At 38.9% G+C, this 27,892-nt stretch overlaps 1 protein-coding gene across 2 annotated transcripts in view; it reads right to left on the bottom strand.

The window, feature by feature from the left end:
* Positions 1–27,892, bottom strand: part of WASL (WASP like actin nucleation promoting factor) — a 50,933-nt gene that overhangs the window by 15,717 nt on the left and 7,324 nt on the right. The window contains exons 2-5 of one of the 2 annotated variants that reach the window (XM_064446245.1): positions 7,676–7,810; positions 6,361–6,447; positions 5,721–5,817; positions 728–751 (exon numbers count right to left, since the gene is read on the bottom strand). In XM_064446245.1, the coding sequence (XP_064302315.1) occupies positions 728–751; positions 5,721–5,817; positions 6,361–6,447; positions 7,676–7,810 (343 nt within the window). The remainder of the gene's footprint in view (positions 1–727; positions 752–5,720; positions 5,818–6,360; positions 6,448–7,675; positions 7,811–27,892) is intronic. The other variant, XM_064446256.1, reaches the window with a different exon arrangement.

Here is a 27,892-nt window from a genome sequence, read left to right as displayed (position 1 = left end):
AGTATGAATTAGAACTACAGAGACTCCAAATCTGATGTTCATTGATGTGCATTTTTCACCTGATGGTAGAATAGATGGTAAAAAAATTTTCGATCAAATTGAGACATAGTTTTGACTCCTTCCATCAATTTAATGAGAGGATCTCTTGAGGAACCTGTACCTTCATGCCAGTGAGATGTATTTCTCAGAGGTAAATAGATTCAAATAATTTTTCATGCAAAAAAAGTTTAATATTGACAAATATGACTTATGACCAAAAGGCTATGTTATACAGTTAGCCGGATACACTGAAATTGAAATTTTATGGATGCATTATGAAATCTGTCATAATTGTGCCTGCCCTTAGAGAAACAGACTAACTTCCAATTTCAGCATTCATTTCTGTATAGTGATCCTATATATGTATATTCTGAAGACCAAGCAACAAATAGAAGGTACAAAGTTTTCTTCTCAGCTGAAGCTGACAGGCATCTGTCCTATTTGCAACAACACACTCCTCCAAAAACATTTTTTACAAATGCGAGCTAAGCCACAAATCTTTCAAGCTACAACTAAACAAATACCAAAGAACAGAAGCAAAACAAATATACTAGCCTCCACAACAAGACTTTACTGCTTTTGCTGCCACATGACTATCCTGAACAAGTCCAAAACAAAGCTATACATAAACAGTAAATGACAGCTGTAGGAAAAAAATAAGATGCAGTGATTCATGCAAAAAGCTTACCATTTGGTGGGTCTCGTCTTTTTTCTGTTGAAAAAGAAAAAGAGCTATTTATTCATAGGTATGACAGGAAAAATTCATTCTAAATTTTAGTTTCCAGTGAAGATTTCAATGACCTTGAACACAGACTTAAGAATCTATTAACATCCTTAAAGCCTACTTGTTGTGCAGTTGAAACAAAGCATTACAGAACAACAAAAACCCAATCTTAGTTAATAAGCACTGATTTCAGGTGAGCAAACTTGAGGAGGGGCATAAGGAAATAGCTACTGAGTTGGCTTCAGGCATTTTGACTCCAAAGTAAGGTAAGATACTCAAAAAGCCACTGCATTGGTACAACCTATCAAAGCAATATTTTTGAAGCATTATGCTTTCAGATTTCCACTGAATGAGACTGTTCCTTCATTTTTGTTTGAAGTATAATTAGCGCTTTTATACAGTATTGTTGTCCCACAGAACCTAACATACATTATAACTACTCTTGGTTTCATGGGATGAAGATAGGACACAGAGGGGCAAAACACTTCACCTATGTTATCTAACAGGTAACTGAATAATATGGAACAGAACTAGAATGTCCTTATAGTACTAATCAGATACTCTAGTCAACGGCAAACTGTTTCATAGACCATGAAGATTTTGGCTTGATGATTTAAAATGTAGTTGTAAACATTTCACACCTCTGTACTCTCAGCCTATAATGGTAAATTCTCCTTTAAAGAAGATTTCCCTCACTTACTATTAATTCCTATCCACCACATTCACCTACCCTGCAACCAACCCTCAAAACCCCCAGTACACAGTTACGCTATTTGTGTACCTACACACGCACTCTTAAGAATTTTGGATTTAGCAGTACCCATATGGCCAAACAGTTTGTCATCACACCACACCAAAAACCATGGCTCTATAAGGAAGGCTGTACATTCCTCCCTTTCAGGTCTGGAGTATCCAAAATCTAACAGAAACTCCCAAGTGTTTTGTAACATGAATTTGTAACAGACATTTCACTTTTCAGCAAAGTCCCAGAAAACCTGCTAACTTATATTTTTCCAGACATAAACATAAGGGGAGGGAAAGGTGCCTCCACAGATGGTGTTGACCTCGTCCTAGCAATATTTAAAAAAACCCTAAAAATCTACAATCCTAAGCATGCAAGGCAAGTCAGCCTAGTATCAGTCAGCTGATCTTCAGGTAGGAAAAAAGAACCTGGTGAGGTCATCAAACCTTCAGAGGAAGGTGACTAAAACCCCTTGAGAATCAGTGTTTGCTGAGCAAGCCGCCTAAAGACACGCAGTTGCCTCTTAGCTCGCAGCAGGTTAGTTTAGGCACAGAGGTGGAGAAGCTCTGCAAGGGTACTTCAGCAAAAGGTATCAGGTCTGAGGGGGGCAGGGGGTAAGGCTTTTTGGCGAACTACAGTGCTTTCTCTTCCTAGAATATTCAAGGTTAAGAAACCACTAATGTACTGCCAAAAAGGAAAAAAAAAAAAAAAAAAAAAGACAACCAACGTTAGTTGGAGTTTTATTCAACAACTCAGAGACAGCAAAAGAGAGTGCAGGGCTGATTGCAAGTCATTTGGCACGGGATGAGAAGCTGGCAAAAGCAAGAGGTATTCATAGGACATGTTAAGTGGCCTTGGGCCAAATCATGGGAAGCCATTACAATTTTCATTAGAAGAAAGAGTTCAAGAGAAAAGATAGTGGAAAAAAAAAGCAAGACATTTTAAACACTTCCTGTAATTTTTTTTCTGGGCATATAAAAGAGTAATTTGTGCTCCAAAGATACTAGATCTGTTTTTCTGTGGTTCACACTGCTGACTAAAAAATATGAACTCCTGTTCTGAAGCGCAGACGACCCGACTGGAGAGTGGTGGATTTCTCCTTTTCTGAAAATGGAGTTGCCTACTGATTCAAAACAGATCAACTTCACCAGCTGCCTATGTCCAAAAACCACAGCTCCCTTCCATAAGTATTCCTGGAAACAAGAATGACCTCTGTTGAGACACGAATCCAATGCAAGTTGAGCACTTCAGAGATGCCCTTGTCTCACCAGCAGCAAACACAAAAGCTGTGACCAAAGATGCAAAAAAACCCGAAAAACTGCCCAAATCCCCCCAAAACTCTCCCATATTAAGTATCCAGCTTGAAGCTTATGAATTATGTTACAAAGGGCATGAGACCGCTTCAGAGAAGTCTAACAGAGCTCCCACCTAACAGAGCTCCCAGCAGTCCATAAAAATTAGTCAAGAAGCCTCCTACTTGAAAAAGGCAGTAAAGAACAAGGCTTTGTTGTACAAGTCTCTCCTTCCCTTTTACAGCTGAGTGCTCAGCCCGTGGAGAGGACACTTGTGTGTGTACATACATTAACATTTCTGAGGGAAGATAATAAAAACTAATGGTACCTACATGCAAGAATACCCAAAGTGAGAATGTACTGACAAGCACCAAGAAGACAAACAATGTTCACCCTACTGACTGGGGGAACTACTTGGGATCAGTTTAAGAAGTCAGTGGGGAGATTATTTAAATAAGTCTACCAGAGAATTAACTAATTATAGTAATTTCTTCCTAATCTAAGGTTAAGAATTTAATTGACTTAAAAAAAATAAAAATCAGAATTTAGCTAGATAAAACCAGCTTCATATTAAAAAGATTAAGACAACACATCAATAATTCTTTCTCTGCCTTTCTCCCTCATTCTAGTCTCTATTAGATACTTGTACATTTGAAAGCTTTTGTACATTCTCTATTTGGAGCCAAACTTTCACCTCTCTGGAACTCCAGCTGCACTTACTCAGGAGTTGTCTGTATACTGGAGTGCATTTCATGCCGAGTGAGGAAGAACAGAATACTGTTGCCTCTTCTTGCAGCTGTTAGACAGTATTGTGTGTACTAGCCTTGGCACCAAGACATACTTTATTGAGCCAAAACTGCTGTTCTTGCTACCTTCCAACAACATACGCTTTCCATAAGACTCCTGGAAAAGTCTCCTAGCAAGCCCTGAATCGTATAACAGGCCTCCAAGTGATCACATGGAGTACTCATTTCAGTTGAAAGCATGTCAGGTGGCATTGCTATGAAATGAAACATATTTCAGAAGGTATGGGAGTAAAAATCCCATTAAAAGAGAAAAGCATCAAAACTACCTCTGTGTTTGAGAAGTTAAGATGCATTAGAATACACACACACAATTTATATATACATTATAAATAATATATACAACTTCTAGATATACATTATATATAAATCTATGTATAAATTAATATATTTTATATAAGCATTTATGTATAAATAAATAAATGTATAAACACCAACAGCAAATCAGCTTTGACTTGGGCAAGTGCAAAGCCTGTTATTTTAGAAGCACAATTAGACACAGTCACATCCATGACAAATACAGAACTCCATCTGGTGGCTTGACTAAGGAATCTCATTATTGTCTGCAATTCTTGTTTTTCAGCTCTTAACAAGAAAAAAATTTGGAGCTTTTTGTTTTGTTTTTGACTTTTTATTTTTAAAGTTGTCTTCAAATTGTAAGCGTTTGGGGAGGGGGCATTGTCTGTTTGTTAAAAGACAAGGTATGAAGGAAGTAAGCTCATCCTGCAACATGAGTTTGAGCACACAAACCAAGATACTAGCTCAAAGAGTAAACAAGAAAAACTTAAGTGGTCCTGTGGAAAAAAACCATAAACCTCGATGTGGAAGGACAGAGGCGAACCTCTGTCCTGTGAACAGGAGGTTTGACTGAACCACTATTTTCAAACAAAGTTAGCTATGGGCAATAATGCAAACATAGTTCCTCCCAAGCCATGTCTGTGCACTGTAGCAATGTGTTTTAGACACCTAGAGTGAAACTTGAGGAACACGAGATGCAAGCTGATAAAAAATTACTTTTACACAAGTATGAGAAACATTATTAATGCCACTTCTTAGCAACCCCACTTCTCATGAAATGCTATGAACTTATTCTAATTCTGAGAGGAGAAAATTGTAAAGAAGCCATTTAAGCTTCTGGAACAAATGCTCTGTACCTGAGTTACCATACCTGAATGAAATCCAAGTGAATAGATCTAGATCACGTAGGTTCTCAAGAATACATGCAAGGATGGCACTCTAAGATGAGGGCCTTCCTCCCTTCACATTAGGCTACACTGCACTGCTAGTGCAATTCAGTTCCAGAAGGGACTACAAAAATGCATCCTGTCACTTGAACACAAGTCCACACTACAGCTTACAGCAAGCCTGAACACATCCACGCGTTCCCAGCCTATGTTTTACATTATCCTTATTCTTCATGGACATATGGCTCTCTGACAGGCAAGTTGTTTATGGGCCCCTGGAAAAGGACCAAGACAAGATCTGTAGGAAGCTTGAGCTCCCTTTAAACCATGGACCATGTTCCTAGGGCACCTTGAAGCTGGCAAAAAACATGCTGGGCTTCAGACTGCCCTGTGCTGCGAAGGACAGTATAGGTACATACACTGTCTTCTGTTCTCAGCCTCCACCAAGACCACTAGTTTTGAATAAAAGATATGTCTCTACTAAATGCTGGACCAATGCCAAAAATCCATTCACATGAACTACTGAACATACCAGATGGTAAAATCTTTGTTACAACCCACTTGGGCTGAATTTAAACAAATCAAGTTATAAACAGCCCAGAGCTAAAAGAGGGTTTAGTCAAACGTGAAAACAGCTTACAGAAAGATTTCTAGTTTTCCCTACTGACAGCTTACCATTCTTGCTTCCTCCTGATCTATGTTTTCAAACACCACAGCCTTAGAGTCTCAGCTTCAGCAAGGAGCACCAGGTTAATTTATTTCAGAAAAATATTATTTTTGCACAATACAGGAGAGGCACACATTAGTAACACAATTCCTTCTGAATATAAATACGGCAGTAGTGCCTCCAGTAAGTTTCAGACACAGAAGTAGCTTCCTGCCTCCCCCCAGAACAACATAAACAAGCCTGAATTTAAGATTAATTTGAATATTTACCAGATTTTCTCTGCCGTCGTCCAAGTAAATCTGTTACTGTTTTGCGGAATAGTTTAGCTTCTTCTTCATTAGCAAAATTAAGACCAACTTGACATGTCTGAAAAACATTAATATTCCCCCACCCATGACTAAGAAAATGTTTCAAAGGCTTTCTTAAGTGTCTTCTTACACCTTCTGAAGGTATAATCAGAAAAACTCATCACTGCAAATTTGGAACCAAGTCTTAGTGAAACATTCTATCTTAAGAATGTCTGCCTACTAATCAAGTTTCTAGAGATCACAGCTAACAAATTTGACCAAATTCTTTTAGCTTGAAATCAAAGGGGGGAAAGGAAAATTTGTGCTTTAAGAATATATGATACTTCAAATACATCATCTGCAAGTCAAAATGTAATTTCATTAAAGGGAGTTGAAAATAAAGAACTGCATTTAATGCTTCTGTCCTATGAATTAAGTTTTCTAGGTGAAATAAAAAAAAATTCTTTTAGAATTAAGCTTAAAAAGCTTCAACGAACACAGGTGATACAGTACTTTTATAAGTAATTTACAGAATGAAATAAAAGCCTCCGTTACATTACAAGAATCTACTGTTCAAATAAAAGGCATTTTAAAATAGGTATTCAAAGACATTGCGACTCACATCTCCAGCAAAGGTATGAAAATATCCTTTAGGACTATTATATACAAAGTTATTGTACAGCTCCTGCTCCCATAATAATTTCCCATCCTGAAAAAAGAAAAAAAAAGATTTTGGAAAACTTAGATGAATTGCAGAGTTTGACTTCTTTCACAAGAGAACTTATTAAGAGTTGGAAGCTGCATGGTGTTAACCATCTACCTTGCTATTAACCCAATGAGTGAGCTGAATCAAAATCAAAATATACTGGAACTTGTGGGAGAGCTGTGAAAGACTATTCCATCTGGTCACTGTGACCTGTTCAAATTCCTGGATGTTTTCAAAAAACATCCTTCAAGTGCTACAATCCTGAAATAGTGATACTGGGAGCAGTAGTAGTGACCAGTGATAGGAATACAGCCATTACTGCAATAAAGGAGACTTCCGGTCTCCCGTTATTATCTCAGGCTTGACTTGAAAACAGTTAACTTAAAAGGAACAGAAATTTCACCTTTTTAGGAAGTTTTCTATATTTAAATGGCATTACAGTTCAGCACCCAAGGAACAGGTTTCTCACTAAGTCTAATATTCAAGTGGCACAGAGTCAAGCACAAGCGTCAACTGGCAAACCTGAACAAATCTGAGAGACTTCAAGCACTGAATGCCGACAGATAAGGAGCTGTTCCTGGCTGTAGAGATAATGGGGAACTTTCCAAAGTCTCAGCAAAGTCAGTAGGACTTATGCTTCTCAGTACCATTTTTGTTATGAGAAAACATCTTGGACACTTCATCTCTTATTTCCACTGTCTTGAGTGAAATATTATAATAGGACAAAGGTCTTCAGTATAAGTATACATATTGTAGAGGGAAAACAAAACAAAAACTTGTTTTTCCTGCAGTTGTCATGTGTATCAACACACTCATCAAGAAGATTGTTTCCACCCATACAGAAGAGAGCATCTATTTTGTTAATATCATCCAAAGTAGTGTCACCTGCTAGAATTTTGACAGCTATCCATATCAGTGACACTATACTAACTTCCAATAGTTTGACTAATCAGATCTGTAGAGGACAGCTTTTGTGAGCTGTAAGAAAATTGTATCTGATATTTAATTCATCCATAAAAGCTGACATCTATGAAATAGTTTAAATTTTGAATACCTGAAAAAGTTGCACTTGCCTATTAATAAGCACTGCAATTGCGCCGCTTAAAGTACAACCATGTACTTAAAAATTTCTATGAGTTTGTAGCTATGACAACCTACACTCATTCAATTAAAAATGGAGAATTAATACAACCAGGCTTAGAGAGTCTGAAAAAAGAAAAAAGATGCTTACCTTAATGTCAAATATTCTGATAAAATATGACCTCTGTGGATTGTCCTTTACAAGGCAAGCTACACCACAGCATTTCTTTGACCACATGGCATTGCGATCTGCTGCATATACCTGAACAACAGCTGAAGACATCGTCTAAAAAGAAAAGGTAGCTATTACTTTTAAGGTAACAATCACAAATTCTACATTTCATCTTTTATCAAAGGATCTCTTAATTTTGTTCCTTGTTCTAGGCAGCAGCTTTGATGATTTCCCAGGTGGTAACACAGTAAAGTTCAAACAACCCCAAATCACTTCTATGCAAGACTTATACAGCTTAAGAACCCAAATGAACTTCTTGTTCTTGCTCATGAAAATCAGCAAAGAGACTCTGCCTGTAAAAGGCAGACCAGTAACTATGGTGGTCACACAGAGAAGCCCTATAGTGCAACTAAATTTCTTTCTGTTCAGTACTTCAGACTGGATGGAAATGCAATACTCAGGCAAGAACTGTAAATTACACAGTGCCTGGAAACACTCCTGGGTACTGGAACACAACTGCCTACATTGCTTAATTGTTCAAGTGGTGTCTGGCATGATTTTACCCTATGCCAACTAGCAAAATCCTAAAATTCTTGGGCATGGTTTGAGAATTCGTATGAGCTAGGCTCGTTCCCAGTTGGCAACCTGAAATAGTCCTGTTTTCAAATTGAGATATTTTATTAAAAGAGATGGAGATTATTCCACACCAGATTGCTTCAGTCACTGGGAATGTTTATTTTCTACTATGTATATGTCCTACCTCAAGAGCCCTATGAGGGGAAAAAAACTGGAGCCTTTGAAAAATATTTATTTAGCAGCCAAGTCATAAGGACGTAAAGCTTAAAGGCTCTGTAATGGGACAAACTGGAGGCTGTCTAGCCCAGAATCTACCCTCCAACAGCACTAGATGCCTAGGTAAGAATACACCATTACACTACGGGGAATATACCCCCAGCAACCGGCAGGTTGGAGCTCAAAGCTCCCCTGAGCCAGCATACGTGTTTTACGGCACATGTTGGATTTTTCCTTTGTGAATTTATCTCATCGTCCTTTGGACCCATGTGAACTTCTGGGCAACACAACACTGGGCAGGACTATTTCACAGTGCACTTATGCACTGTGTGAATAGATAGCTACTTTTATCTAAGAGTTTGCCACCTGCTAGTTTCAGTTGACTGTCCCTCCTTGCTGTTACACTAGGAGACGGTGTTAATGGTTTCACAGTTGTCTCTCCAAGCTGCACATGCTTTTATAGATACTTGTCACACTTCGTTGCCCTCTAAGTTCTCTACTATTTAGGAAGTGATACTAGTTTTAAGTCATTCCTGTACCAAGAAAAGGAAATATCATTCTACACTTTAATTAGCCTTGTCACTCTCACATGGATCTTACCTAGTCCTACTACACCCTTCTTCGATTGGAGATGAGACTTACGCAGTATGAACCCAGTTTGTTAGCCTTTTGAACACAGGGTCACAATAACATTGTTTTTTGTTTTCTTCTCTATTTCTTTCCCTGTAAGTCAGAGTTTATTTCTTTCTTCACTATGGAACATTAAGCACATGTTTTCATAGTTCTGTTAGTTTCAAGACCATTCTGGCGGGATCATATCTGGTGAGGGTGATGAGCTCCATATTAGGTTTTCCCCACCAGCTCTAAAAGCATTGCTTTGCCTTTATCAACACTGACTACCCGCCAAAACAGTTGACATCTAGACTGCAGACATGTTTTGTTGCATTGTGAGATTATCTACTAAATATCAACATCACCCATGTCACACTTTTCAACTGGTTTAAAATAGCCAAAAGAATAACCTAAGTTTCATGGGATTTTATAAGAAAAAAAAAACCCTTCCGATTTTGTTAAAACGGAGTCAAAGTAATATAGCTAGACTGACAGCTACTCCTTGGGGAAGCTTTATAACCTTTGCTCAAGAACTGTGATGTACCTTTCACAAGTCAAGATATAATTCTGTTCCTCTGTGAAACCACCTCTACAGAAGCTGTCAGACTCACTATTAATCTTTCTGGTAACCTACAGAAAAAGTTAAAGTATGACTGATTGATGAAAAGAAAGCTTTGCAGTTGCCTCCTCAAATGCTCTACAACTAAGTGTAGAGTAAAACTTTTCTCCCTACAACCTACAGAGTAATACAAATAATCTAATCATAACTGGGCTCGTCAAATGAATAAAAAGGGACCCTTGCATTAGCCATACTATCACAACTAAACAGTTAGGTGACATTAACTTGCAGGTATAGGAGATGCCATTTTCACCTTTATTTTGCAACAGGCAAAGACTTAGTTTTGGGCACAACTGGCCAGATTTTATCCAAAACTTCAGCTAACAGCCTTTTCTCTCATTTCTCTAGTATCATCTCGTTGTTAAACTGATAATCCTGTAGACACAGGACAACAAAAACGAGCACAGGTGGGCCATTCTTCTGTTGTAATGAAAGCATCACGTTCAACTACAGCAACTAACTCGCTGTCCATGCAAGACGCCTTCTCAATCCCCTAAAACAAGTCAAGCCCCACTAACCTCCTCCCAACAGGACTACCCACAGAAATGGGTGGTCTTGTCAGGAATTATGCAATGTAAGTGCAAGCCACAGAAGACAGTGATCTGTGTCAAGAAAGGGCTCCCTATGTGTTGCTTCTTATCGTATCTAGCAGCAAAAGTACCAACTGGATTATCCGGGTAAACCAGTAACTGTCGTAACTCAATGACAACTGCGTATAAAACCTTGAACCAGCACCTGCCCCATGAGTAGACAGAAGAATAGTTACACAAAAAGGGTGTCCTCATTCTGCATAATCACAATAGAGTTAATGTGTACTTGGATACCCTATGAGTAGACCTTAATTTACAAGTTAGAGAACAATTACACTGAATCTGAACTAGGTGTTGTTTTGTTTTGAGGCCTACCAAGCTTAGAGTTCAATTACATTTTAACGTACTCATTAGCACTGTGTGAATTCCTAGTGTTAACAGACTGAGATGAGGCGTTCATGTGTCAGAACATATAATTACAAATTCCACTGTTACACCACTAACATTTTTTTTTATTAAAAGGACAATACAGGAAAAAAAAAACACAAGGTGCATTTTTGTGGGGAGGAGGACAATAAAATCCAACTCCTTTTACTTCAGTCACTCTTCACTTTCATCATGCAGAGCAGTGATGCCATGCTTTATGCTATTCACCTTCTGGAAGACAGGTGGCAAAAATATTTAATCATCCACAGCCTTTGGAAACTTACAAACTTACCAGCAAAATTTAAAACTTGAGAAAATTTATGAACTATAAAACTTCATCTACTGCTACTCATTATGAATCCTAGCCACATAAATTCATTTTTTAAAAATCAGCTGTAATTGCAGAATTGCAGCATCTGAGGACATTTACGGAAATATCATAATTTGAGTATTCTGCTGCATTTTCTGAATGAACATTCACTTTCTCTATTTTTAAGCCAATCAATATACCCAGCTCAGTTTCTCACAGCATTCTTGAAGAGAATGTTCCGTTTAAAAGTATTGGTTCTTTAAAACTATTTGTAAATATTTCTTCACAGGAGGTCACACCACCGATTATACACACAGAATTGAACACAACTGCCATTAAATACTCAACATGATTAGTGCATTTTTTTCTGAGATACAGTAAGTTGGTTTGTTACTTAATACTTAAGGTTATTACTTTTTTCAGGAGGAGGATTCTGAAGTTGGCACTACTGCTTTGCTTAACAGTTTTGGCAAGGATGGCTAAGATGCATAGGGGAAAACAATAAGGTAGCCCACCAAAAATCGATGGGCCATGGAGATGAGAATCAACACCTCTCAGTTCCCTTTACTTTTTCCACAGTCAACCTCCAGCTGGAGGACATGCCATTGATTCCAGGGACCTGTCACACCCCTCAAACTGATGAAGCAATGAGTCTGCTGTTGTCAAGCTGTTGTACACTGGCTGCTTCACTGGCAGAGCTGGTCTCATACTTTGGACACACATACTGCAGGATATGTGTTGTCAACAAAAGGATCATGAAAACACCTTTTGTAGGCAGAAGGTGCCACAACTAGTATCACCGCACATTTGTAGAATATGAACATAGCAGCCACTGATAGTTTCCAACTGGGCAGCATATAGCTGTGTACTTGGATCAGCGTCTGCTGTGAACATTTGCTGCAGCAGCCTGTCAAGTTAATGACTTGCTGTAACACAGTGTTTCTCAAAAACAGCAAAGCAAGCCAACACAGACAATGGCAGATCTCATTGCTTATGGTTGACATAGATTGTGAAAAGCTAAGAAATTGTTTTAGTGTCTGTAGTTTCCTGTATAGTGGGCCAAAAGTCACAATAAAGCAGCAGCAGCAAAACTAAGGCTGGAAGAGGATATTCAGCCACCTCAGTATACACCAGAATAGAAAGCATTTCAAGACCCATCGGGACAGGTTTTTTTCTAGTGTTCATGTACAACTGACAACTGCTTGTGGTGCAAAGATCGAAGACTCATAAAATGACTTTGGTTGCCTGTGACCTCTGTAAGTCTTCCAAGTCCAACCTCTGGCTCACTGCAAGCAAGGGTAATTAAAAGCCTAGAGTTCAAGTTGCTCAAGGTCCTGTCCAGTTAAGTTTAAAGGCTACAAATCACCTCTGGCAAATCTGTTCCAGTGCTTAATCACTCCCATTCTAGCGCTTGTAAAAATGCAACTGAGTTTAATGTATTCTTCTAATGGTTCAGTATTGTTATGTGTTACATGTTGATGGTACTACTGAAGGCATTTGCAATCAGATAATTGATTTGCACTTTTTCCAATTTTAAGAGTCATCATTTTTCCAATAAAGGTGCAGAACCCTACACACATAAGTAATTTAATCACACATGACGGGCTTGCTTTTCTTAGTTAGCCTTCCCAGCACCTGGAAGTATTGGAGAAGCACCTGGAAAACTGGGGGGGGGGGGAGGGAAGACCGTGCCCTGTACCATAAGAATACAAGCAGTAGCAGCTGTTTCCAAGAGGAATAACCTCTTTAAAACAAACAAACAAAAAAACCCACACATGCTGATACAATGCATGTAGCTTCTTCATTAAGTCAGTCAGAAGACTTCTGGTCTGAAAGCCTCAGTGAACACGATTAGCTACTTTAAGATTTCTGTGGAAAAAGCTATGGTGAATAGCTGTGTGCAATGCAAACTCTCTAAGAACAGAAATAAATTTTTTTATTATCTTTTCCTTAAAGTAGATATCTGGAAAAGTTGTCCTGATCAATACTATAGCTGGTGAGAAGGTACCTGTGGCAGGCATTTTTTTAAGACCTACTATGGTGGAAATACTTATTATGGCTAAGCCAACATGCTGAAGCCTGACCAGGTGATGCTGTGTGCTCCGGGGTTACTCATTTCTTCTTTGATACAAGACCAGGAAGAGAGCCCACAGTTTGTGTTTAGGGTGACTGTTCAAGAATAAAGGGCTGTTACTCATTGACATTAGAACGGTGGTAAGTAATCTTCCCCAGACAGCAGGGTTCAGGAAAAGAGACATACTAATGTCAAGTACCACTTCACTGTGGAAAATGCTTAGGGAGGTGTAACTCTAATCTTGCCCATAAAAAGGACGGGAAGCTTCAGTACCAAGGCAAACTCTAATAGCCTAGCTTTATCTGTGTCATGGAAGGAGTTACAGGAACTTAAGACTCACAAATGAGAAAGAGAAGAAGCAGAAGTAGAATGCAGGGTAGCCTACTCTATAAGAAATCAAGCCTAATCCACAGAAAATTAGGTAGTTAGAACTCAGTGGTTGACATTTCCTTCTCTAGATTACAAGTATTCTGCAGAAAACCCCCAAAATGTAACACCAACAAATCAAGCAGTAATATTGCTTGAAATCTTACTTTATCTCAAAAAAGGCTTATGTTTAAGCAATGACATATTTAAATGTTGACACTTCAATAAATCCACGTTATTCAAAGCAAACAAAATTGGAGTTAGACAGTGAAAATACCTTCCCGTTGTTCTGCAATTACCTTATCTTCAGTGTCATAAATATAGGGAGCTTCCAAAAATGTTTCTGCAGTGCTCACCACATCACTTAATACAGAAACAAATAAAACCTGCTGCAGGGACCAGGTGCTGGAACGTCCTCCCCTTCTCAAGGAAAGGGCCTTCAGTGGCCTACACAACCAAGCTCTGCTCACTCTTTCTGGCAGTCTCATTTCCCTTCTGCACAGTGGTCCCATTTTAAGAGAAAATATAACTATTTTCTTGGCACTGAGAGTGTCTCCTGCCATGTGGGAACAGTGTGTTCCCTTCCTGCTAGGAAGGGCTGATAACCCACTTTCAGGGTGAATGTTTTCATCACCACGCAATCCCACAGAAGGCACACACTGCAATCTCCTCCAACAGTGCTTTTAAATGAACTAAATAAGCCTGCCACTATTCAGATGATCCCTAACTAATTAGGCCACATAAGCAACACACAAGTATGCTTCCCTAACAGCTTCCACATTGTACGTGGCAGAGGTGTTTGCTAGAGTAGACAAAAATATTTCCTAGGACTTTCACAGAAACTTAGAAAACTTGGGTTTAATTAGGTTCAGAATCTTAAAATATTTATTAGCCCTGGACAGTAGGTAATCCAACTCTCTTAAGCGTGGGTGTCCAGTATGATGATTTCGGTGCAATTCAGGCATAACAGCAAGAAATACAAACACAAAATACCACTTTTGCCAAACTGTAAAGGTCTCAATATGTATTCACAAGTGTCAACTTGTAATTACTTTTGCAGTTTTAGATGGGAAGGGATGGAGATAGAAAAAACATCACAAGGAGAGAGAAAAGACTAGTGACAATAAGGTCAGACTGCTTTTGCTTTCTGCTGACAACTTCACCTGAAAAGCCATGAGGATAATGGCCCCAGGTGACAGAAGAGTAAGTACAACAGATGCATCCAACTGTCTTTTTAGCCTTTTTCCCCTTAAGAATAGTCGATCACGCTATTTATGGTTACTGCATCTTGTACAAAAAAAAAAAAAGACTGTCTGACAGTATACACACACTTTTCTGTGGATAAAAATACTTTTCAAGGATTCCACAATATTTTGACTATGCAATTAGAGTTCAGTAAGTTAGATTTTGCAACTTTCAGACTGGGTTTATGATTTATGCCTTCACACCAGGTTGCCTCCAGAATCTTCACAGATGAGTCTGACATGTGATAGAGTTCATCCACTGGGGATTTGGATACTTCTTTATTTGCAACTTGTGTAAACAGTGATTGCTTCAATTTTTAAAGCTATTATAGCTGTTAAAGATACATTTAACAAATTACTACTAATAATACCTTTAAAGACAATTGTGTATCGCAAATAAGTTAAATTCAGATGCTACAGACAGGATTTTAAATTAGTTTCCCATAGAAACTAGAAATACAGAATTTCAGAAGTTTGCTGGCAGATTTCAACAAGTTAAGCAGCTGGAAACAATCTTTTAATTTTAATGCCATTTACAGGACATTATTTTCAGAAGACAGACTGATTGCTCCACAGACAGGAAAACTAAAGCAAGATTTCACATTATTTGACAGAACTGACATAAGAGAGCCTTTTGTAAATACCCAATCACATGAGAAAAGCTTTATTTGGTGCAAGCTGAAAAATTACTCAACTGAAGACACTAAGGCCTCACCAAGTCCTACTGCTTGTGAAATTATTTGCTACAAATCACCAATAGCGTTCAATTTTAACCTTAAAGCTTGCTTTTTATTTCTTGATTTCCCATTATCACCCACTGATTTTAAAATGCACTATGCATAGATACTAAGAAATTAAATTTTTTCCTCCTATGAACAAAGTTAGGCTATGTTAAAAATAAAGCCACTGCATAAAAGATGCATCCTTTTTCTTATTTGAAGGGAAAACAAAGAGAAGAAGTTTTTCTGAAATAGCAAAAAGCCATTTCAGGTATTTCCTATCATTTCTGAAAAATGAGGATCTTAATATAAGTTAGAAGACAGTTCCACACAACACAGAGCCCAAAACATTTAATGGATCAAGAGACCAAAGCATATTTAAAAAAAAAATATTAATACCCAAGAACAGATTCCCTGCCTTGCTCTGATCAGCACACAAGTCAGCTGCAATATCCTCACTTAAGATCTTTTACTGATGTGGAGAAGGTACCAGTGATCACTAAGTGATGTTATAACAAAAAAGGGGTGAAACAAGGGACTGCTGATTAACAAATCTGAACTACAGAAGTGCTTATCCAGACTTAAGTCTGCAGTTACCGTGCAAAGTGATCCTTCACTCCTAATCCTTGGTCAGCCACTTACAGACAAGCTCACATTTTTCTGAGTGACCTCAGATACAAGTTCTTTTACATTTCCAGTACCTCCCAGAACCCCCTGGTTCAGCTAGAGCTGGCCAACTCCTTTTCACTCATTGCTCAACTGCAGAGCACAGAGGACCAACAATTAAGATGTGGGTAAACAGCATAGCATATGAAAACAAATCAAGCAGCACAGGATTTAATTAAACAGACATGCTTTTATCACAGAATAAAGATATTTTTAAATCCTACAACCACAGTTCAGACAACATATGCAAGACTTCAGCCTTCCAGAGATATGACATAACCATAACCACAAGCACACTCCAGATTATAATATTCCAAGCTATCTCAATTTAACAGATCATTTTCCAGATGACATACACAACCTGGGGTTTTCATTGATGACTAGCTGAACACTGTCACTTCCTGTTTACTAGCACAGTATCATTAGTAGCTTACTCAGCTGCATCTTGCTGCTTAATGCTGCTGAAATCTTGGCTGGCCAGAAAGCAGCAGACACAGGACAAAACGGTTATTTCTGTTCTTTTGTTAGTTATACATTTAGTTACTTTCAGAACAACAGAAAGTGTGCTGCGCACAGGCTGTCCACAAGTTTGTCACTGTCCTACTGCCATGGAGCAAAAATTCTCATTACAGAAGAAAGGCATTTTGTCTTGCAGTTCCACTCCCACCCCCAGCCTCCCAAGACACTCCGAATCAAGGCATATAAGACTTCCTTTTCAAAGCTCAGAGAATTTTTAGATGAAATGTTAAAGTCAATTTTGAGCCATTTTAAATTAATCAAGACTCCAAAGACTAGGATGATCCTTACACAAACAAAGCACTGTACAGTTATGTAGATTAATCTTTTCTCAAAACTATGTTTCATGGTCATACACAGAAATCGGCTTGGAACACCAATCTGCACACAGATTCAATGCAAGAATCACGAGTTTAACCAGCTCCTTTGACTCAACATTCTCTTCTACCAGCAACTCATTGCTTTCATGCACTAAGGTCCTCTTTCTTCAGCCCTCACCAACCAGTCCATTTTCTACACAACAACGTTCTTCCAGATGCTACATACTAATTCCATATTTAATGCAGGTTCTTACAAGCAGATCCTATCACCCACTTTGAACATATGAGAGTGCTTTAAGAAAATGTTAGAATTCAGACCCTTATCATCCACAAAAAAAAAAACCAAACAAACCTGGTTTGGTTTTTAAAAGACTTAGACCCACTGTAGTTTTTTATAGACCTACTTAATGGTATATGTATCATCATGTTCATAAGTAAAAATCTTCAGAACAACAGTTAAATTGATGAAGAAAAGATGTAAACCATAAGCCTCGAATTCCTGACTTATCCCAGCTCTGGAGTACTCATTAATGAGCCCTTGAAAATGCTATTTAGCATCTACCAGCACTCCCAGGTCCAGATTTAAAAAGAAAAAATTTAAAATAAGATATTTGCTTTGTAGAGGTGAGGTTTAGGTGAACTTCTCTTACGATCTTTACACTTGAGGACAGAAAATAAGGGATTTTTACTGCAGATACTTAGAGAACACTGAAATAAAACAGCTTAAGTTGTTTAAAAAGAAAATAACTCTTACAAAACATTAACTACATGCCAATATAAAACAAAGAACACCCTTCAAAATATTAACAAATTTGAGAAAAGGCTATTAAAAGTAAAACCTCTTGAATAACAGCCAGCAACTGGGCTTGCAATTGTGTATACAACTTGCGTCCTGTCCCGTCACGCAGACTCAATCCACTTACATAAAGGTACTTAGAGATGCAACACCCCCCAAATACACACTTCCACTGTGCCACAACTCAAGGTGTTTTAATTCCTCCTTCAGCAGTTCATGTTTGAGCAGAACAGTTATGATAATTCAAGTCAGATATAAGGAAACTCATAATTGTACCGAAGGTTTGTTTTTTTTTAATACGAACAACTGAGTCTGCTGTGAATAAAGTTATTCCCAGTTACAGTCTTAAAACATAGATATACTACAGGGAAAAAATACCATGAAGATGTAGTAGTTGAATATGATCCCTGGCCATATTCAAAGTTCATTCCAGGGATACAATGCTAAAAGCTCTTTCAGAGTAGAAGACTTACCTAATAGTGAAAGCATCAGCAGAATGTTTGGGAGACTAACATTTTTCATTTAGTTCTGGCAACAGCCTGTTGCATGATATTTGCGTTTATTTCTCCCCCATGCCTCAGTTTACTCAGCTGTAATACAGAGATACAAACCTCTACCTCTGTAAAACACCTTGAGAACTACTGCTAAAAGAAAAAAAGTATTATGCTGCCACAGACAGAAATTTATTATTTTGGGGTGTGGTGTGTGTGACTATATCATCCTCACTGCTAATACCAAAGGTTAAGACAGCTTAATTCCCACATCACTAGTGTTAATTTTCTCCTCGATGCATGGACGTTAATTAATACCTGAGAGCCTATTCACTGTTGACTGTTTTAGATAAGGAAACGGAGATATTATTTTACCATAAAGGATGATGCCCCCTGAGTAAAGTGACATTCATAACACCTAAGAGTTACAATTGCCACTGCCTGTACAGGTTCCTTTGTAGGTCCTACACACTGTGTTTACCAACATTGTGGAGGCCAAAAGCCACTTAAATTCACCTGTGTGTGAACTAGCAGTTTGGAAGCAGTGTCACAGAATGGTGGTCTTACACAGCCAATTCTATGCAAATCTCAGGCTTAAGCCTAAGTCACCTATTTCGCTGTTTAACAAACCACAGCCGTAAATTCTTCGTAACAAACTTACTAATGCTTTTGAAAGTCATCATCACACTTTTTACACAGTATATTTAACACTTGATTCTTCAGATGGAAGAATAAAAAGCACAAGGCACATGACTCAAAACTTAATGGCAAAAGGAAAATTCTTTTCATAAAGACATAATTTATGTCTTGTCTTAAAAATGTAAATATGTTTCAAATTTAAACATTATGAAAAAAAAAATTTTTGCACCTACCTGGCATTTCTCAGCAGTCTCTTCCATGATAACCCTGACTCCTGAGCAACAAAATTCCTGAAGTCTTAGTATATAAGGATTGAGAAAATCATGACACCACACACCAGAAAAAAAAAAATGCATCTCATGTTGGCAATACCAGAGGAACCAGATAATCACCTGACAAAAGTAGTTTTGAAAACTAGGCACTCTATCCTAGTTCCACCACAGCCCTTCAATAAGGGCAATCATCACACCATACATTTAGGTTCTTTTATGAAGGATTAAGGCTACATAATAAAAAGTGCTAGAGATAGTTTAGCTGTTGGCATTACTACTTATGCCGCTTTGAAACTGCATTAAGAGCTTGCCCTCAGTGATATCCTGTAGCATGGGCTCTGCAGCTCAAAATCTGTGTTTAAATTCTCAGGCCAGGTATTACAAACCCTCAATTTCTATGTAAGAAAATCTCCCCTGTACAATTTGTGCTTCTCCTCTTGGATTATCTAAATGAATAGTACAAAGGTAATATCTGAGTGTAGTTTATTGATGTAAAAAAAAAAAACCAAACCAAACCACCCCTTAAGGAAAGGAAGTGCTGAGTTTGCCATACTCAATTCTCAAGGTGAAAAAAAGAAATGGATACAACTGACCTCTGCCAAACTAGGACTTCCAAAAAAAGTGCAGACGAAGAACAATTTTGAAACTCAGATATTACCAGAGTTGACAACTTCCTTTCTGAACTTACTACCCACTACCTGAAAATAAATGCACAGAGGGCTGCTGAATGGGAAAAATAAAGCCAAAATTCTTCCTTTTAACTCCATAAGGTGCCAGAATGTTACTTATCACAAGGTTGCCTGCTCTGCTGGGCACAACCAGAAGAGCAAAAACTGTAAGGAATCTACTCATTTAAAGTGTTTGTTTATACAACAAAAACACTGTAGAAAGAGGGAAGCAGGACTGTATTTTTTTCTCTGCGCTCAACACTTCAGTGTCCATGTCCAGTCACCAGTTTCCACTTTAAATCATGCAATACTTATTTTTTCCTTCTGTGCAGACCTGGTAGTTCAATTTAACATAGCAGTACCAATGAGCAACTACAGGCAGAACTGAAGAACACAGGCAGTGGTATTGTTCTCCATCTTTTATACTTAAATATTCATAACTTTGGATGGGTCAGAACAAAAGCATTCCCACAAAAATAAGATAATTAGCTCTCCAGTACTTCTGTGTTCCTGTTCATAACTTGTGAACATTGTTAAGCAGCAATAACAAACATGCGACATGAAAAGTTAAAAGTATGCACCAGACTGAATTTACAGATAATATAAAAATGATTTCACTCTCTTAACAACAGTACTTAAGTAGCACTATATCTTGTGGGTGAAACAAAGCTTAAAGAAAAATCAATATTAATTAGATCAGTGTAAGAGTTTAGCATCCACAAAGTCACACCAATATCATTTTAACATGAACACAGTAGTGTTCAGAGGTGGGCCTGTGAGAACCTCATGAGATTCAATAAGGCCAAGTGCAATGTCCTGTACCTGGGTCAGGGCAACTCCCGGTATCAATCCACGCTGGGGGATAAAGGGATTGAGAGCAGCCCTGCAGAAAAGGACCTGGGGTTCTGGTGAACAAAAAGCTGGACATGAGCCAACAATGTGCGCTTGCAGCCCAGAAGGCCAACCATACCCTGGGCTACATCAAAAGCAGCATGGCCAGCAGGTTAACAGAGGTGATTCTGCCCCTCTGCTCCGCTCTGGTGAGACCCCACCTGCAGTGCTGCGTCCAGCTCAGGAGCCCTCAGCACAGGAAGGACATGGACCTTTTGAAGCAGGTCCAGAGGAGGGCCACAAAAATGATCTGAGGGATGGAGCACCTCTGCTATGAGGACAGGCTGAGAGAGTTGGGGTTGTTCAGCCTGGAGAAGAGAAGGCTGCAGGGAGACCTTACTGCAGCCTTTCAGTAATTAAAGGGGGAGTGTAGGAAAGATTTAGCAAGGCCTGTTGTGAAAGATCAAGGGGTAATGGTTTTAAACTAAAGGAGGGTAGATTTAAACTGGAGATAAGGAAGAGATTTTTTACAATGAGGACGGTGAAGCAATGGAACAGGTTTCCCAGAGAGGTTGTGGAGGCCCCATCCCTAGAAACATTCAAGGTCAGGTTGGACGGGGCTCTGAGCAACCCGATCTAGCTGAAGATGTCCCTGCTCACTGCAGGGGGGTTGGACTAGATGACCTCTAAAGGTCCCTTCCAACCTAAACCATTCTATGATTCTATGATTTTAACAACATTAGTTTGAGGTATTTTAAAAACTCTTAGGACAGAAGATATTTGTTTCAGAGAAGGCTTAGAAGACACATTAGGTCTAGAAACTGACCTTTACTCTTTTTGGCGAGTATGGTCTAAATTAATGAAATACAGCAAGTTGAGCCAAAATAATAATTTTAATGAAAAAGATCTTAAGATAGCTTTGCTTTTGATCCCAGTGAAAATGAAATACTGAGAACAATCTGTATGGCACTGGCAGTTCAATCAGCCAGTATCATTACCCTAATCAAGCATGGAGATCTGAAGCATTACATGCTTCCGTTTCTGAACTACTTTTCTGCAAGTCTCTGAGTCTGTTCTGGAGCTGACACAGGCTAACATGCTTCATGTGATTGGTTCTTGCTGCTTGGGAGAACTGGCAACAGCCTTACTGTCAGGTCAGGTGTTTGCCACTTTTCTGAAAGCCTCCACTTGTGCAACGATAAGTTAAGTACTTTTATACCTGCTGTCTTTATACTGTCATATTGTTACACCACACTAACAGAATAAAAATGTTCATTAATACTGGTTGTAACCATTAAACAGAAAAAAGGGGTTATTAATGACATACTAATTAAGTCTTTCAGATGTGTAATGCCTTTGGAAATGAGATATTCCTCCATAAGGACACTGATGCAACTTAAACCCCAATGACCAAAAGAAAGTACCCCTTGTCAAAGTAGACCTTGGGTTTCCAGTTTTTGTATCGATATTCCGCCTTCCTTTGTGATCAACTAACTACACCAATTGCTCTGAGCACCTGAACAGCCTCAATCTGTTCACACAGAAACAGAAAGCTCTTGATGTTGAGTATATGAAAGGTAATATCAGTCCCAGGAGCATACAGTTTAGAGGAAACAAGCCGATTACCAGATTAAGACAGAGTTCAAGAAAAACGACATGCTACTCAAAAGACTTTACATGAGTCTAGATGTAGGGTGTTTCTTCCAGTCTCCTGGAAGAAATAACCACAGGAGTGGGACCTACACAATAGCAATGCATTAATAGGTTGCTACAGGTTCAGGATTGTAAATTTCATCAACATCAGATTGAAGTCTGTATAACTGGGTCCTCAAAAGACCTAGGAATTAAATTGTTTTCCAGAAACTTCAACACTGTGGAACAAACACTTATCTTCCTACAAGAAGATGGTTTTGGGGGTGTGCCAGTAACACAGCTAGACCTTGAGCAAGCCTGGGGGAAAAAACCAAACAACTTGATTTCCTGGTTGTCCAGAATCCACTCCTGGGCACATGGACTGTAAATCAGAAGATGAAGCAGATTTACAGAATAAAGCAAAAGGCTAGCCAACTTCACCAATGAAAGTGTCCCGTAGAACATCTGTTATCCAAAACACATCCTTCAGAAGACGACCTCTGCCATCCACCATGTGATATGCAATATGATACAGAACCTGAGAGTTTTATATTAGCTGATGTGGAACTAATATCTCTAAATCTGCCAATCCCCACGTAAAGCTTAAGTTCTGCAACAAACACTACAGTCCTCTGAAGAATCCCAGAGTTAAAGAAGTGACATGTCAGTCGCCTCACCTCAGGACCAGGTTACTCTGACAAACCAGGGCACTGTGCTGCACTTCAACAAGTGCCCAAACCATCTGAAGTGAAAACCCAGCCTTGATGATGCATGGCAGACATCTTTATTTATGGATGGTTTGTTTATTTGCAATAAGCCAACTATGTAACACCCTTTGCTAATTCAGGCTTGCATCATAGTGATATTGTCTGTGTGCGGTGACATTGGAGAGGAAGTTATTTCCAGTGATACGGATATTGGTACTGCGTCATTTCATTGCTAGAGCAATCATTGCAGCCAGAATTGACATGCAAGTCACCATCCTGAAATTAAGACTAAAAGCACTCAGCTTCCAAATCCATGACGGATTGTTATCTCCCTTCTGCTCTGAAGCACTGACTACCTGCTGTGGGAGAACTGCTTGTACAGCACCAAGCATCATCAGGGGTCCAGTTCCTGGTGCCGACTTATAAAAGCAGACATGGGGAAAAAATAGTTTGAGGGGGAAGGGGAGATCACAGGACGCTAGAGGGGAAAAAAATAGTAAGATAAAATAAAAACTTCAGGCAAATGTCTAGGGAACAGAAACATCTAAATACTCTCTACCTAACAGATCTAATGGGTGTAGAAGATAGAACTGAAAAGGTACCTTTACATCCCTGACAGAACCAATGATTAATGTGAGACAGCAGAACGGAGTATGCGATGATAAAACTATCATTAATTACACTACTTCACACCCCAGAACTGTCCTGTCTCTGGAGCTCGAGCGGGAAGCAAATTGTTGCATCCAAACTGACAGAAAACTGCTAAAACACTCAAAATGCAGCTGCAGGGAAGATTCCAAGAGACCTCAGCGCACCCCTGGAGTCTCTAAGGACACAAGAACTTTTCTCAAATTACTTACAAACTACTCATCAGAAAAAGAAAGCTCTAGATAGGATTAATTTTCTTGGTAGGCCAGTGCTCTGTAATCAAGAAGTACAGTAAGTGAAAGGCAGCAGCCCTTAAGGTCACCCCTGCTCTACCTAATGAAGTCTGTAGAAGCATGGATACACATTAGCCAGATCTCCTTTACCAGAAGGCTAATTCTTTTTCCCCTCCTGAAGTCAGAGGAGAGGATCAGGAATCTTATGAGCCTGTGTTCACAATGTGTCAGATGCACTTGATAATTTGTCCGCTCCAGTAGGTTGTTACATGCACAGCCACACTTCCATCTGCTGGAAACTTGTAGTCACCTGCATTTTCTCAGATTTCCAAAAGCCACTTCTAGAAGTAGAGACAAGATTGAATTTTGTTGCTGGCAGGAAAACCAGGCTTGATTCCGGCTTGATGTCAAAGAGGACAGTTATGAGAACAGCAGCAGAGCTAACCTTTATCAGGTGATGTACATGCTACTGACAACTCTAGGACAGACAGTTCACTTCTGTCTCCCCATCCCCAGCACTACAGTTGCTTTTGTCCCCGGTAGCTTTTACTGGCTGCATAAATATTAGTAACTAGGACCAGGGGCACTTTCTGGATCCAGTGACAAGTGGTACAGCATAATGCACATCTACACAGAGGAACTCCTCCTCCTCCCAACACAACACAAATTGGGTAAGGACGGCCCTACCCATACCATCTATTAGGAACTGTGTTTACAGCATTCTATTTCCAAAACCACACTCATTAGTTTGGGCAAGTACTAGTTAGCATTACCCAAACCTGCACCAGGAAGCATGCCAACAAATGAAACACCACGGACAGCCACAGAACAGTGTCCGAGTTCATGTTACTGCCCTACTTAGGTTTGTTAGCATCAGTATGTTAGGACAGCTGGCTGGCAGACCAGAGGTGAGAAAAAGGACAAGGTGCATCCTTCTGCCACTAAGCTTCAATGTACTCTGGGTGGGTATCTCACATTTTGAGCCTGCCAGTTCTGGTTATCAGGGACAGAAAGGCGTGGTCCAGAGAGGTATGGCTAGTGTCAAGGACAGACCCCTTGGTTACAGAGCTTGCAGCCTGGAGCAGCAGCAGGAACACTTGCTCAATAAGCACTCCTCATCTAAACAATATGAACAGAGGGGCAGAGGAACAGACAGGATTTGTTGTTTACAGGCAAAGGCCAGATATGTCTAAAGAGACTGTTAAGGAAAAGTCTCAGTAAAGAACTGAAGCACTGAAAGAGAGGCCTCCTAAATGACATAAGATGAAGTGAAAACCATGACCTGGAATAAGCAAGATCTACATCTCCTAGAGAAATATTTAGCACCAAATTCATCTCCATTAATCCTATCAAACAAAACCCTAATGCAACTAAGTGTGCTGCATCTTGTTCGTGCTTGAACTAAGGCAAGAAAGGGAGTGCCCTGTGCAGAGATACAGATGTCATAACAGACTCTCAAGTATATAAATACTGGCACCTGAACATGATATGGACAAATCTCTTGAAGACAAAACTAAAATAATTTTTTTTAAATAGATAAGCACTTTGTTGAATCACTACTGAGTTCTACAGATCGAGTGCGAACAGCATTTTCTGTTGCAATAACGCTTTAAAACCTTGTATAGTTTTAAATCTAAAGTTCCAGCTACACAAACTAAGAACAGTGTTAACAGTGGAGTAGAATACTTAGAGGCCAACATTGTTTAAGAAAGATCAAAATGGCAATACCTATTGTATGGCTAAAAAATACTGGTTGATATGAAATTGCAAAAAACTAAGCCCCAAACCTGTATTTTTCTGACACTGTTAATTGCCAGGTTACTAAAAATATAAACGCTAATAATCCTGTGTGCCCAGTTATAAAATGAATTTCATACCTGAGATACTCTTAACTACAAACTAAAGGCAAATAAAGAAAGCACAGCCCTGCATTTTATTTATTAGAAACTACTGCTTCCTCCTTTGCAAATGCAAGGAGAAGCTTTTGCCTGTGGTATTGCACAGAACACATACCACTACAGGATATTCATAGTTTTCTTCCTCTTTTCAGATAACCACAAAAATCAAGCACAGTTTTACAGAGAGGAGCCTATTTGGATGTCTTTGTGTATATTTAGTGTCATAAGCCAAGTGATGTTTCTATTTGCTTTGGCTGACTGAGGGGGAGTAAAGGAAAAAAATGCCTACTTACAAAGAATGACCACATCTTAGCTGTGCTCAGAGCGAGCTGTCACATGGTTAGAGGAGCAGGAAATAACTTACAGTTCACTCAAAGCAGGACTAAGCAATTCTGTGGTTTCAAATCTGAGCCTGTGGAGTTGCTGAAGCTGTATCTTCCAGTATACAGTTTCTTAATATAGCAGCTTACAAACTGGAGAGTCTGGTCCTCCCTGGAAGAGCAGCAGTGGAGGGTGGAGCAGTGCAAGAAGCCTTAGGAATACCATACTCTGGTTCTTGCTTCCCCCTCTCTTATCCATCAGAAGTTCTTTTCTAAGGCTACATTAACAATGACTTTGGGCCAGTGAAGATGAAATAGGAGAGAAATATCTCATGACCATATCTCAGGCTGAAGTGCACTCTATGTATGCAGCAAACAGCTGGCTGGCACAGAGACTGTCTCCTCATCTCTTTCCTCATGCAATGCTCTGTCGAGTTAGAAGAATACAAGCCATGTATATCCCAGCACTGGGTATGGGTAGGACTACATGCCAGATTAGAGACAAAGTTCATCAGCAAGAGCAAAACACTTGTGGAACTGAGAAGTATGGGGGTAAAGGAGTGGAGGGAAGAATGTTGAGGAGGAGACACACTTTTACCTGGAGATCTTTGTGCAGATTATGGATGCAGGGGCTGAAGGGAAAAAGGAAGATCCTGGAAGCACTTGAGGTACAAGGGGGAAAGGGGAAATAAGAGATGGAATCCCAGCTTTTGCTGGGACAGAAACTTGTCAAAAAAAAAAAAAAAGCCTGCGTGATAAGAGAGTGCAAGCAGACCCTGATGAAAGCTGAGACACAAGATTCAGAGGACAGAGGTCACTGTGCAGGACTTAAAAGCAAATCAGCAGGATGGGACTTACTAAAGAAATAGTGGTTAAATTGATTTCTAAAATATTATTACCAACTTTACAGTAATCTGCTGTATAAAAATCTCAAAGCTTTATTTTCTACATAGAAACTAAGATTCTTTTTACATCAGTAAATTACTGCTTCTGTTATAAAATGTACTAAGAAGGTTGTAAAACAACTCTTGCTTTTCTTTATCCCTAACAAAGATAGATATTAATACAACAAACTAATACTCATTTACTGTTGCATCTACAAGCCACATATAGATAAATAAATCTCCTGGCTGTCACCTTGACAGAGTAGAAAGCATTTCCAATTTAGTGCCAAATTCCCGTATTTAAATATTCTTGTTATTCTTCAGCCTAGACAGCAAGTATTAGACCTTGTTACTTAATACTCAGAGAATGTTTTTTTAGGAATCCATATTAACCTTTCTTGTAAATAATCTCACCAAGTGCTGGCTAACTTTCAGGAAAACCATCATCAATAACATTTGACATAACTCCTTTTTTAAAGTTTTTGCAATCTTAGAGACAGTTATCTTTCCATAATTAATAGCTCAAATAATGAAATACAGTTTTCCTAGCTTTTCAAATTTTTCTTTCATTAGGTTGGTGTTTCTCAAATTGCGGGCACAGTACTGTGCATAAAAGTACGCTCGGTGAGCACAGATATGTTCCTGTGTAACTATACCACTCTGCTGCAGCTTAGTGGCTAATTAACAAGGGGAGATAAAGGCAAAATAACACATTCACTTTGAAGGGAAATGAGGGGAAGCAGGGGAATTCTGAATTACACATAAAGGGGAGAAGGAGAAAATGCTATGTGAAACCATCTTACAGAAATGGGAACACTTACAACCTTGATTAGCAAACCTTAATGTGATCTTTCAGCTTTAAGCTAGACACACTGGAGAACTGGAAAATGCATTAACACTTTTTCTCAGAAAACTTAAAAGAAAAAGCTGCCTCAGAGTGAGGATTTTAAGGATAGCCAAATAAACAGTACAGGGAAAACAGT

The sequence above is a fragment of the Phalacrocorax carbo genome, chromosome 1 (assembly GCF_963921805.1).
Source record: "Phalacrocorax carbo chromosome 1, bPhaCar2.1, whole genome shotgun sequence".
NCBI lineage: Eukaryota > Metazoa > Chordata > Aves > Suliformes > Phalacrocoracidae > Phalacrocorax > Phalacrocorax carbo.
This window is presented reverse-complemented; position numbering and strand designations above follow the sequence as displayed.